The 13592-nt window shown below is 42.1% G+C and overlaps 1 protein-coding gene across 1 annotated transcript; it reads right to left on the bottom strand.

The window, feature by feature from the left end:
* Window positions 1-615: 615 nt before the first annotated feature.
* On the bottom strand, window positions 616-9594 carry TMSB15B (thymosin beta 15B). The gene is made up of 3 exons (XM_044268313.1): window positions 9478-9594; window positions 7917-8021; window positions 616-812 (listed from the first exon to the last, which is right to left on the bottom strand). The coding sequence occupies exons 2-3, from the start codon at window positions 8014-8016 to the stop codon at window positions 775-777; spliced, it is 138 nt and encodes a 45-aa protein (XP_044124248.1). The 5' UTR covers window positions 8017-8021; window positions 9478-9594; the 3' UTR covers window positions 616-774.
* Between the last annotated feature and the right edge of the window lie 3998 nt (window positions 9595-13592).

Below are 13592 nucleotides of genomic sequence, written 5' to 3'. Positions count from 1 at the left end.
TGTCATATGACTCACAGTACGATTTCACTACCAAAGCCGACTCCCTATGCGTGTTACTGCAAGGCACAGTGTTCTACTCCTCTATAAAGGATCTCTGCAGCCGGGAAACAGCCGTTTAATGAAATTCGCAGCAAATTTGCTGGATCTACCGAATGTTTCAACAACAAAAAATATATATATATAATTCGCTACTATACTAATAAGTGACCTTCATGTCATAGCTTATTGAGCTTTGGTCAATTATGTAGTAATGTAGTACACTTCACTAACGGGTTTACCTTTCATGTATACAATTTGCTGCATATAACTAGCTTTCTACTGTATGTGATTTCTAAACTATCCATCTGAATAACTATTTTACAGTGATTGGGAGTGAGTACTCAAATATGCACTGAAATTTAATACAAATAATTTTGCCGTTCCCATCCAAATTAATAAACTATTACACATACAGTGGTAATGTGAGAGACAGAAATGAGTTCCACCTCTAGCCCACAAACTGTCAACTTCCTGAAAAAAGAAAGCCAACTAGTGATGAAACCTGACTGCTATGGAAAAAAAGCCAGTTGCAAAATATGTTAGTAGAATACACCCACTGAAAAAGACAAATGCAAGTTGGATATAAAACATTTTAATCACAAAGTATCTTTGAACTTTACTGAATAATCAATCCTTGTAGAGGGCAGGAGTAACACATTCTGTTGCTCAGCAGCTTTTCTACAGCCAGACAGATAAGTAGAAAAGAAACCATGAGCAGCCAAGAGTCAACTTATTTTAGGTCTTCTTACATGCTGCTTTTTCTTGTTCAATAGCTGTAAATATATGAAAAATATATTATTTTACTGTTTACATGTTACCCAGTAAATGCATTACTATGTATAGTTATCCGTTTCCAAACTAAGTAACATGGACTGCCTGGCACATGTTGCACTCATTTGCTTATGCAATGACCCGTCACCAGCATTGAATTATAAACTGAAACTAGTAAGGCCTCATTCACATGAGTAACGTTTTTTCATCCCAGAATCGATTAAGAGTATGGGGCTATTCACATGGCCAGTGAATAACAGCTGTAAAAAAAGCCCTATTTTTGGCCATATATATGATTACATTTTCACAGCTAGACAGACCCTAGAGATCAAATCAATGGAACAGTTTTTACCAGCCGTTTAGACAGGAGACCACATATCACTGGAGGCAGCAGAACCAGAGGCTTCCAGTATGGTGGCATCACATGATAATGCTGGGAGCATCAGGTCAGGCTGCCTGTAGTGGGGATCGAGTGTATGAGGTGAGTATTTATTTATTTTTTTCAGCACAACCAGAGTTGGGGCCACTAAGGGTGGCATTATTCTTACAGGGGAGCACAAAGGGGGCACTTTGTATACTGTGAGGGGGAAATGCAGGGTATGGGATAGTATTAAAAATAAAATAAAAAACCTTTTCATGCCCATTTTTAGCAGCCTTTCAAAACAAATAAAAATGAAAACAAATTGTGGGTGGGGGAGAATATTCTCCTGTTATCTTTTGTGAAAAAAAGTTTGGGCCTAAAGCACCATTTTCTTGTTTAAAAAAATTAAATAAAAGTAAAAGCAATCCAAAGCTATTACCACATAAAGTGACATATGTCAGATACATTAATACAACAGTGAAAATAAAATGGCTCTTAAACACAGATGCACTGTCAGTTTTTCATGCCCATTTTGCATCTGTGGGTGCACGTACATTCGTTTTCTGGCAGTCTATCAGCTGTAATGGTCTACAACATTACTCACCACACCACTTGAATGTGTGGAGGACACTCGCTCCCAGGCCCAGACTGAACATTGAACATGTGCCCTACAAATGCCTGGTGGGCTGGCCAGTCCGACCTACTGATCCCAGATGAGTGGGAGGAGGGGGGGTCATACAGAGGCAGCTATATGCAACATGTCTTCAGCAACGCATATTTCAGTTCAGGACAAGTTGGCTATTCTGTACCATGCAGACAGAATACGACACAATAGTTAGCTATTCTGTACCATGCAGACACAATAGATGAGCTGGAGCCCAATTTATCATAGACCGACAGAGTATGCTGGTCTAGGATAACCCCTTGTGTTGCCAGAAACTGCGCCTAACTTATGACCAGGCGTACGCCTCATCATAAGTTAGGTGCAGCATCCGCCTCACTGGAGTAGATTTCAGTGTTCTGCCTCCCCTCTCCCCATCCACTGTCAGGAAGGTGGCAGAGATGACCATTTGTGCAAAAAGGGTTGTGCCAGTAGAGGTGAAAGTCGCAAGTATGGGGTTTGTAGAGAGGGGACTCCCTCCCCGTCGGGTCCCTGCGCTGTGGTGCCGGGGACCTGATGGCTGAGAAAGCAACCTAATGGGAAGTCTTTCACAGTGGGACCAAAAAATATAAATAAATTACCTTTAAAAAATGCTTTGCGCAAAAGTGGTAAAAGGTAAAAGAATATAAAAAAATAAAACACAATATAAAATTGGTATCCCTGTATTTTACAGAATAGAGATAATGTGTCATCTTTATCCTGCTTCCCAAAAGCAAAATAAAAAGTGATCAAGAAGTTGCATGTACTTGTCATAAAATGGCTGTACTGGTCTCCAGAGACTGATCGATAGCAACATGGCACCGTAAGTCATTCCACCAAATTCTGCCTCCAAAAGCCATATGGCACTCCTCTTCCAATTCCCGACGTGTGCCCAAACAGAAAATTTCAACTACATATGGGGCGTTGCCATGTTCAAGAGAAAATAGATAGAAGAATCTTTTCTTTATAGAGTGCAAAGAATGTAAAAAGGTTTTAAAATCTGTGTGAATTAGTGCAGATTTATGTTGTGGATATGTCTGGAGCACATCTGCCCTGTGTGAACAATACTTCATCCTTGAAGATGTCTGTGTTTGGTCCGTGTGGCTATCAACATTGCTGCTGAAATTTAGTATCTTAGGGTCTATTCACACGTCCGTTTTTTCTTTCCTGATCTGTTCCGTTTTTTGCTGAACAGATCTGGACCAGATCTGGACCCATTCATTTTCAATGGGTCCTGAAAAAAAACGGACAGCACAATGTCTGATTTTTTTTCAGGACCCATTGAAAATGAATGGGTCCAGATCTGGTCCAGATCTGTTCAGCAAAAAACGGAACAGATCAGGAAAGAAAAAACGGACGTGTGAATAGACCCTAAAGCATCTCCTATCAGTTTTCAGTGAAAACCAGGCCAAACATGGACGCCATCCTTGTGTGTGTTTTCACAAACCCATAGACTATAATGGGTGTGCTTGGTCTGCATCATGGACCAAAGTAGTGCATATCTTTTTAATGACCTACAGGCAGTTAAAAAAAAATTTGGGATATGTGAACTAAATAAATTAAATCAATGGGTATATGTGCTGTCCGCAGAATATGTGGACAGGACATGTCAGTGAAAAATGGAAATATTAACTAATCTTTAGCCTGGGATTTTACAGAGACCAGTTACATGACAGCAAGTCTCAGAGTTACACAATCAAAAACCTCTGACTTGTCTGCAACTAATTGTTGCACAACTATTTTAGATCTGGCAGGATGTTAAAGGAAAAAAAAAACTTGCGTTGTGGTCTTTTTTCGACTAAAAATACAACTGTTCTGCAAAAAGTCTCATGCACAGCAGGTCATGTGTTTCATCACAACTTCAATCTTCATGTCATGCAACACATATGCAGTACTCCAGATGTGGGGGTATCTGCAAATGTTGTATATAGTTATGTATTGCCATGTATTTCATATTGTATATTTTGACTGTAACTACCAGTAAGGTATGGAGGACTATGTGTAGGCAGGAACAGGGCTAACCATCCGGCTCCTCCTTTTGGTAGGAGTGGGCTGATCCTGCTTCCTGCCAGGAGTGTAAGGGAAGGTTCGCTGAAAGGAAGCACACTGCAGAGCTTCTGCTCCAGTTACAGATTCTCCTAAGAGAAACTTTATACACCCTCAAGAAAATGCTTGACAGAAGACAGCAGAGTCAGCAGGTGAAAGCATGCATATTAGACACTGCTGTGAGGTGAGGAACTAGGGCTAATGCACCTTCAACACGACTACCATTAGGCCAGGTACAATACAAGTCTAGACCTGATAGTTGACATCTACACTCCCAAATGCAGCAATCGAACCTGCCTCCATATTCCTTACTGGGGTCAGAAATTGCACTTTGAATCCACTGCTTTTGAATGAAACTGAAGTTATACTTTGCACTTAGTAAGATATTATTATATGTTTAACTCTGGCCTCATTCTTCAAAATTGCATTTCCTGCGCACCAATCCCCAGGGAGCGACAGCCTACGGGAGTAAACCTTTATACAACACTTCATCAGGACCACTACCACTTCCATCCTCTACACCATTACCTCAGGAGCTTGCGACACATGTATAGCCCCAGACTTCTCATATATATAAAAATGAGTTTCTGTCTAGACGTCTGTTTGTTCTTTATGCGCGACCAAATGACTAGAGCGATCTTCAACAAATTTGGCACAGGTATATCAGGTGTCCGGGAAGGCTTTAGACTGGGTCTCAGCTCTCTAGGACGTACTGTTCCTGAGCTATTCCCAAAAATTACCTGCATTAGCCAATACATGCCTGCAAGTCTCTTTAAATCCCAACTGCCATACACACGGTCACCTGTCCCTTATCAGCCAATAGAAGCTTGCAGGCTCTTGGGCTACACATGGTTTTACTCCAGGTTTCCATAACAACCCAGACATTTTTCTTCACTGCTGTAGGTCAGCTTTAGGCTAGGGCTACACAGCGACTTGTGTTGCTTGACAATATATCTCGCGACACATAAGGCACAACTACACTGCAACATTGATGTCGCACGACAATTTTTATAATGATAGTCTATGGTGTTCCACTGCAATATGAGACTGACCAGGAGCAGTGGACTGGTGGTGCTTGGGCTATGCTGTGGACTTTATTTTTGGCAGATGTCACTAACTTTTGGTGATTTAATAATAAGCTGTATTGGCTTCTCATCTACCTGATACTATACACTCTCATGTTCCGTGTGTGCCACAATAGTGGCGCTGGTGATATTTTGTTTGATGTAGGAACTCTTCCTAGACCATTAATTTTGTAGCCGGTTGTTGTTGGCGCCAGTATCCATTTATTTACCTACAATATTTATTTATTCATTCTTGTTGCTGACAGCGCATTTGCACTTGCACTTTAATGAAAAAAAACTTTAGGCCACCAATCCAAGTGTTTTTTAGTTTTGTTTTTAACCCTGTGTTTTGTAAATCATGTGTATTAGAGTGATTTATAATACAATTTTGTATGGTTTGATTATATCTTGTGTTGGTACATTATTTCATGTGATTTAGTTAGTATCCATATATTCTTTTTGGTATTGCTAATTTGACTATATATGGGTCGGATATATGTATATGGGAATTCGTTTTTGTGTTACATGTCCCATATCGGCCAATAGAAGCTCGCAGACTCTAAGCCTCAACATACACAGTTTTACTCCAGGTTTCCATAACAGCCATTTTTCTTCACTGCTGTAGGTCAGCTTTAGGCTAGGGCTACACAAGAATAAGTCGCACGACACATAGGGCACAACTACACTGTTACATGCATCCATCTTGGATGGATTTTTTTGTGACTGTCATTTCGCAGTATGTCGCATGTTGCAGTGAGACACCATAGCCTATTATAAAAATTGTTGCATGACACTGTATGACAAAATGTAGAGCGACACATGATGTTATGTAGCCCTAGCCTTAAAGGAGCAGGGTACTGTGAGGTCACTGTTGAGGGAACAGGTATTGTGGACGTCTCTAAGGGGGCAGGGAACAGTGGAGGTGACAGATAAGGAGCGGTCCCCTATGGAGGTCAGTGTTAATGAGCTGGGTGCTGTATAGGTCACTGAGGAGGTTAATGTCAAGGGATTGGGATGTTGTGAAACTCACTGTTAAAGGGGTGGGCTGCTGTGGAGGTCCCATTTTAAGGAGGTGGAGCACTTTGGGTGGGTCAGTGTTAAAGGGCTGTGGAGTTCACTGTTAAGGGGGCGGGGTACTGTAGAGGTCACTGTTATGGGGGATACTGTCTATCTTTTAACAACATACTCAAACATTAAAGTGTAACAGTCATGTTTTTTATAAAAAATTATCAATTTTAGTATTTGTTACTGCTGCAGCAGCAGCATTATGCATAAAGCAATCTTAGTTTCTTCACATACCACAGTTTTTCCCTTATTTACGGCTGTTTTAACATTTACAGTATGAGGACCTTCTCAAGATGGCTGCTCTGCCAGTTCTGAGGCCAAAACTGCTTTCCCTCACTACACACTTGCTGTAGCCAGCAGCTTCTTGCCAGCCAATCAGATTGGATTACTGACCGACCTGCCCCCTCACTCTGAAGCCTAATGCAGGCATGCAGTGTGAAGGACCGCCCCTCTGTCTTCTTAGCCGGAGACAGATAAGCCATAGCAACTGTCTTTTACGGGAGCAGTGGAAAGGGACATTAATGAAAGCTGTTATAATGTAATTACAGATCTTTTGACAATCATTGACAGACTAACTCATGTATACATGCCTAGCCCTAATAAACTAGCAAATAAAAGAGTTACCCTTTAAAGGGTTTCGGTCATGATAAATAACGTTATGTAGCTGACTGACATTAGCGATGTGGTAGTGTCAGCAGTACATAACAGTATGCTTTATAACTCCCTGCCTGCCGCCGTTCTCTTAAAATATGCTAATGAGCCACTAGGTGGTATTAGGGAATTGCTTCAGCACCTAGAGGCTCGGTCTACGCACCCTTTGGCACACCCAGGTACACTTGATTGACTTTTGAGTTCTCCTCATCGTCCTGTAAATCCCGCGCCGCCCGTTTATTATTCGGCACAGTGAGTGAAGCCGGCAGCAGGAGCGCGTCCTTCACTCCCTGTGCCGAATAATAAACGGGTGGTGCGGGATTTACGGGACAATGAGTTGGGCGTGTTCCACTTGCTGCAGGAAGGGTGGAGTTCTAGTTAGTGTGTGTTTCTTAGCTCACCCCCTGCAATAGGGAGATTGTGCAGGAGCACGTTCCTGCCGGACATGCCCTGTCTAAGCCAGCCAGAGCACCTTCAGTTCTGCTGGATATGGAGGCCACAACTGGAAGGCTCAGAAGCCAGGAAGTAGAGTTCCCAGGTACTACTTAAGAGACAGACAGAGAGAAGTTGCAGAATCCAGAGGAAGCTAAGTTATACAGCTACCCTGTTAGTACAGCAGAGCCATAGAGTAATCTATGTAGCAGAGTGAGTTTGTTTGCCTGCCAGAGTTAATGCTAAAGCCTGCTGGAACCAAGACAAAGCCTGAAACTGTTTGGAGAACCATTTATGCAAGTAAAGCTGCTATTGAACTTCATACAAAATCTGAACTCAATTTATTATTTTGCACCTTATGGTGCTGGCGTCACGAACACCAGGGAGCCTGCCACCAAGGCACCTTAAACCCACACCACCAAGGGCACCTCAACCACCATCTGGTGGGAGTTCCTGGACAACAGAGTTTGCCCCAAAGGAACTGGTGCTGTCCTTCCCTTCACTGCACGCCGTCCTAGGGAGCGCTGCTAACCAGGAGTAAAACAACAACCCCCCCCCCCCCCATCAGCCCACTGGACCTCACGTGTTGCCCCTGTGGCCTGGTCGCTGCACACAGAGGGAGAAGACAGACACATGGACCAAACACTGATCCTTCACAGATGAACTACTGACCATCTGGTCACAGCTGTCATCATTAACATGTGAAAGAGGCCTTAGAAATACACATTTAAATATTTAACATATTGTATAATATTTTGTTTTCAGTAAAATTACTTACATGATTTACCACAGTAGATTAAATTAATTTTAGACCAGGTGAAGAGAACTTTAATACAGATATACTCACTCTCTTTTGAAGGAAGTGTATTCTTTTCCTCTGTGTTAGTTTTGCGGAGTTTATGATGATCAAATTTCTCCACCTCTGACAGATCAGGTTTATCAGCCATTATGACTATATATATTAAATAAAGAAGAAAAAAAATGAAGTTTGTAAGTTGTGTGGCAAAGTTTAGGCCTGGTTTACTTGTAGAGATTTTATGCAATCTAATAAGATGTTACAGATGCATTCTGTGTTTATGGGCAAATTGATTGCAACCCACAGAATAGAAAATGACCTGATCTGCTGGAGCTTTTTCTTCTATGATATCTGTAACCATTTCCATCTCAAAAACTTGCACATTAGGCTTGGTTAAGTATGCAGAGCTATTTGAACAGAATATAGAAATATGCTGTTACTGTAGTTTGGGTGATCAGACCCATGATCAAGCAAGGAAACTGGCCATAGCCTGGATTTAGATCGGTGTAGTACAGCAACAGTACATTAGGGTTTGTGCAGGACTTTGTGATACACCTTGAGTGAAACTAATGAACATAGCCAACAACGCTCACTTTTCAAAACTGGAGTGCTGGAATGAGTGGTGCAAATATGCAGTTAGCTGCAAATAAGCCCACAAAGTCACAAAAGCACTGTTTGGCAGAATTCCACCTTTTTGAAGGTGGAATTCTGAAGTACAGGACGGTCATTAATTTGCCCTTTGTGTTTCCAACAAAGCCTGCAGGGGTGTGGCATGTCTTATGAAAATGCACAAAAATATATCAAAATGAAAAATAGATTTGTCTTGCAGAAATGGAGCACATGTACTGTACATAGAGGATAATATGAAGCTTTTTGGGTCACATATAAGTAGACTAGCGTACCACCTGAGTGGAGCTCTGAAGAAGCCATGTGCACTGGATTGAACATAGTGAACGCATGTAGGGCTATGCACTTCTACTACTCCATTTTATTAAATGTGCAGTCTCCTATTCTAACCTGAAGAAAGCTCTTTATGGAATCAGAAGTTATACTTGAAAAAAGAGTTACACATATAACTTATATAAAGCAGTTCCAACCAGGGTTAAACATGGTTTACACACTAGAACTGTAGTCTGCAGCGTGTGCCTTCACCACAGCTGCGGAGGTAGAATGCAAAATGTTTGTGGATCAGTCAAGCAAACCTGTCCCACTAATGTTCTCGCACGTATGTGAGCTTCTCCAGGTATGTGCAAACCTGCATGTCACCACCTGCTCAAACAGATCCAGGGGCATGGGGCAGCCATGCCCTGCTGCTGTGCTTGTATTGCTCTGCTGCAGTGTTACCTCTGAGCTGTGCACTCTGGACAGGAGAGTGTTAAAACGGAGGATTAACAAGCCTAATTAACGGCTTTACCTGCTGCAGAGTTTGGAATTGTTAACTCTTTCAATTTCAGATAACCTAGCAGGAACAGTGCTCTGCTGGCTTACAGAAGTCACTGCTGAGAGGATTTGTGCGCAGTAGATAACACAGGGTAATACAGTATAAAATACAGCTTGTGCAGCCTCGAACACGAAGCCCACCACAAGAAGAAAGACTTCTACAAGAACTTACCAAGCTCTGCTCTTAGTGCCCAGCACGGAATGTGCACCAAGTGCTGGGTGTCACCTTTATATGCCGCTTAATACACACCTTCTAGTGTTCATTGGGCCTAGATTCCACACCCTTGTAAAGCCCGCCTTAATCTTATCACATTCTGCCTCCAGCCACTGTCTGTAAGTGGTCACGTTTCATGGAACTATAGAGATCCAGCTAAGGCCGGGTTCACATCACAGTTTATTTTTTCCATTCTCCTGACCCATCAGAAGAACAGAAAAGTAATGAGAAAAACCGCATCCTTTATTTTAAGCATTCATTATGTTCATTTTTGCACAATTGACATCCGTTTTAGCAATTTCCATCTGAGATCTGTTATTTTAGATGGAAACAAAATCCTGTAGCATATCTTCAAAAAGCTGATTGGCCGGGGTGAGGGAGCCGAACCCCTGCTGATCGGATATTGATAACCTATACTGAGGAAAGAGACTGGAGAACCCCTTTAGGGTTCATGCACACGCCTGTAGCTATTGCTGCCAGGGCCGTTTGAAGGAATTTGGGGGCCCCAAGCAAAATAGACATGGAGGCCCCCCCCTCCACACCTTACGCACGCAAAGCCTACAGGAACCACAGTATAGCTATACAGTTTAAGTTCACCCACACTTTATATAAATAAAAAAGGAGATTTGAACAGTGCCATGCACAGATCCCCCTCCCCTAAACAGTGCCATCCACAGATCCCCCCTAAACAGTGCCATCCACAGATCTCCCCCCTAAACAGTGCCATCCACAGATCCCCCCTCCCCTAAACAGTGCCATCCACAGATCCCCCCTCCCCTAAACAGTGCCATTCACAGATCCCCCCCTAAACAGTGCCATCCACAGATCCCCCCTAAACAGTGCCATCCACAGATCCCCCCCCCCAAACAGTGCCTTCCACAGATCCCCCCTCAGATCCACTGTTTAGGGGAGGGGGGATCTGTGGATGGCACTGCCATCCACAGATCCCCCTACAGTGCCATCCACAGATCCCCCTCCCCGACGCTCATAGCAGTATATTTATAAACTAATCAGCAACTACTTTAACTTTAATCATTGCTCATTGCTGAGCTCTTTACTTGGATTATTTGGATATCTTACTTTGTCTTAGCTCCGATATCAGCAGGCAGTGCGGGGGCCGGCGCTCACTCACTGACATCACGCGCCTGCGCCACCTAGTGGGAGGAGCAGGCACGTGACGTCGGTCAGTGAGTGAGCGCCGCCCCCCGCACTCCCTGCTATTACCGGAGCTAAGACAAAGTAAGATATCCAAATAATCCAAGTAAAGAGCTCAGCAATGAGCAATGATTAAAGTTAAAGTAGTTACTGATTAGTTTATAAATATACTGCTGTGAGCGGCGTGGCCCTGTCTGTATATTCTAACCCCCAGGCAAGCGTCCCCGTCACCATGGGAACGCCTGGGGGTTAGAATATACCATCGGATCTTCTGAGTTACTCAGTTCTGCTTGGCCCCAGGCCAGCTCGGGGCACCAACCAGCTCGGGGCCCCAAGCAATTGCTTGTTTTGCCTGTTGGGTAGCGATGGGCCTGATTGCTGCAGCTTACAAATTGCAGATCAGCAAAACACGGATACCGGCCATAAGCATTCCACATTTTGTGGAACAGAACTTCTGGCCCATAATAGAACAGTCCTATCCTTTTCTGTAATATGGAGAACAATGGGACATGTTCTATTTTTTTGCTGGTGCCGAAAAATGGACATACAAATGTGGAAAGAACACTGTGTGCTGTCTGCATCTTTTGCCTATTTAAGGCTACTTTCACACTAGCGTTTTTACTGGATCCGGCAGGGTTCAGCAAAAACGCTTCTGTTACTAATAATACAACCATCAGCATCTGTTAATATAACCGGATCTGTTCATATCTTTAACATTGCCAAGATGGATTCGTCATGAACTCCAATGGAGGACGGATCAATTTTCTATTGTGGCAGATTGTGGCAGAGAAAACGGATCCGTCCCCATTGACTTGCATTGGGAGTCATGCCGGATCCATCTTGCTCCCCATTCCAGGACTTAAGCAAACTACAACATGTTACGGTTTCTCTCCAGTATGTGAACGCAACTAAACGGAACGGAATGCATTTTGGTTCATTCCCTTATGTTCAGTTCAGTTTTGTCCCTATTGACAATGAATGGGGACAAAACTGAAGCGTTTTTTTCGGGTATTGAGACCCTATTACGGATCTCAATACCGGAAAAATAAAACTCTAGCGTGAAAGTAGCCTAAGTTAATGGGGCCAGTTATTAACAAACTATGGTGTATCACCTCCAGGTTTAAGTAGTCCCAATCTCCTCCCGGGGAGGGTGACACCATACCCCGGACGCGATGCACCATTCATTTAAACATGTGTGCCCGTGCTCACATTAACAAAAATATTAATTACTACATGTCTTGCCTACATAAAAAGCTTCTACCAATAAGTGTTATTTCTTTGTAGGTCTATCCCGGCTCACAACGTATATACCCGTAGGAACTACATACTTGAACCAGGACAAACCGCATAGTGTGAACATGACATTAAAAATTATACAAAATGTTATCTAAAACACACAAAGGTAAGTAAAAAGACTTAAAACAGCAATCCATAATAACATAGAAAAATGGGAATGACTATGAAATTCTAAATATATGTTAAGGCTAAGGAAGGTTTAGACATATTAATTCTATTGCGTTTCTTTTTCTTTTTTATATATTGCATTATGGAAGAGAAGATCCCTTCGTGATTTATTTTGCGCTATTTTTAAACCCCTAGATATCATCCAATCAGCATATCCTCTCGACTGCAGGCATTTCCAAATAACCGCTGTTTCCCTATTAAAAGAAGGATCTGTACTGCAATTCCTTCTTACCCGTAAAAACTCACCTACTGATATAGCCAAAATCTTTTTGCTGTATGTTTCTGTGAATATTATTTGATCAGGAACTCCCATCAATCTGAGATCTAGAAAATGAATAGAATGGGAGTCCTGGTCCTGTACAAATCTACGGTTGTATGGATTATCATTGACATATTTCACAAAATCGGGTATGGCAGATACATCGCCGCTCCAAATGAGGAGCAAGTCGTCAATGTATCTGCCATACCACACCAGCGAATGTGAAAAAGGAAAATCTTCAGAAAAAACAAATCTCTCCTCCCAATAGGACATTGTAAGATTTGCCAATGAGGGAGAGAATTTTGCCCCCCATTGAAACTCCCCTTATCTGAATAAAAAACTGGTCATCAAAACAAAAAAAATTGTATCAGCAAGAAAGATGTAATTTCCACTATAGATAGTTTGTTACGAATAAGAACCATATTGTTCGAAATGCGTCGAGGGGGAAAGGGAAGTTGATGTTCACTGGATGTATGTTAACGTCTGAAAATAAAAGACCAAAGCGACTTGAAAGAATTATTACGTGCTGGATTCCTTCTTTTTTATGCTTAAATTTGCTAGGTCTCGCTGAAAAGACCTAGTGAGTGTATTTAAGCTGCAATTCTTATTTTGCCCAGAAAAAGCATGCCAACATAACAAATGAGCAATTCTGACATTTAAATAGAAATAAAAAAAATCCATGAATGCTCAGAATTAAAAACAAACAATTGGATTTTGTAGGCTCAAATATGAGCTTCAAAATCATAATAAAAAAGTAAAAAAAAATATTTTAAAGAAGACCTTTCATGCGATTTTATTAAGGGAGATATACACTCACCTAAAGATTTATTAGGAACACCATACTAATACGGTGTTGGACCCCCTTTTGCCTTCAGAACTGCCTTAATTCTACGTGGCATTGATTCAACAAGGTGCTGATAGCATTCTTTAGAAATGTTGGCCCATATTGATAGGATAGCATCTTGCAGTTGATGGAGATTTGAGGGATGCACATCCAGGGCACGAAGCTCCCGTTCCACCACATCCCAAAGATGCTCTATTGGGTTGAGATCTGGTGACTGTGGGGGCCATTTTAGTACAGTGAACTCATTGTCATGTTCAAGAAACCAATTTGAAATGATTCGAGCTTTGTGACATGGTGCATTATCCTGCTGGAAGTAGCCATCAGAGGATGGGTACATGGTGGTCATGAAGG

The sequence above is a fragment of the Bufo gargarizans genome, chromosome 9 (genome assembly GCF_014858855.1).
Source record: "Bufo gargarizans isolate SCDJY-AF-19 chromosome 9, ASM1485885v1, whole genome shotgun sequence".
NCBI lineage: Eukaryota > Metazoa > Chordata > Amphibia > Anura > Bufonidae > Bufo > Bufo gargarizans.
Note: the sequence above shows the minus strand (reverse complement) of the source record. Positions and strands in the feature narration are given on the sequence as shown.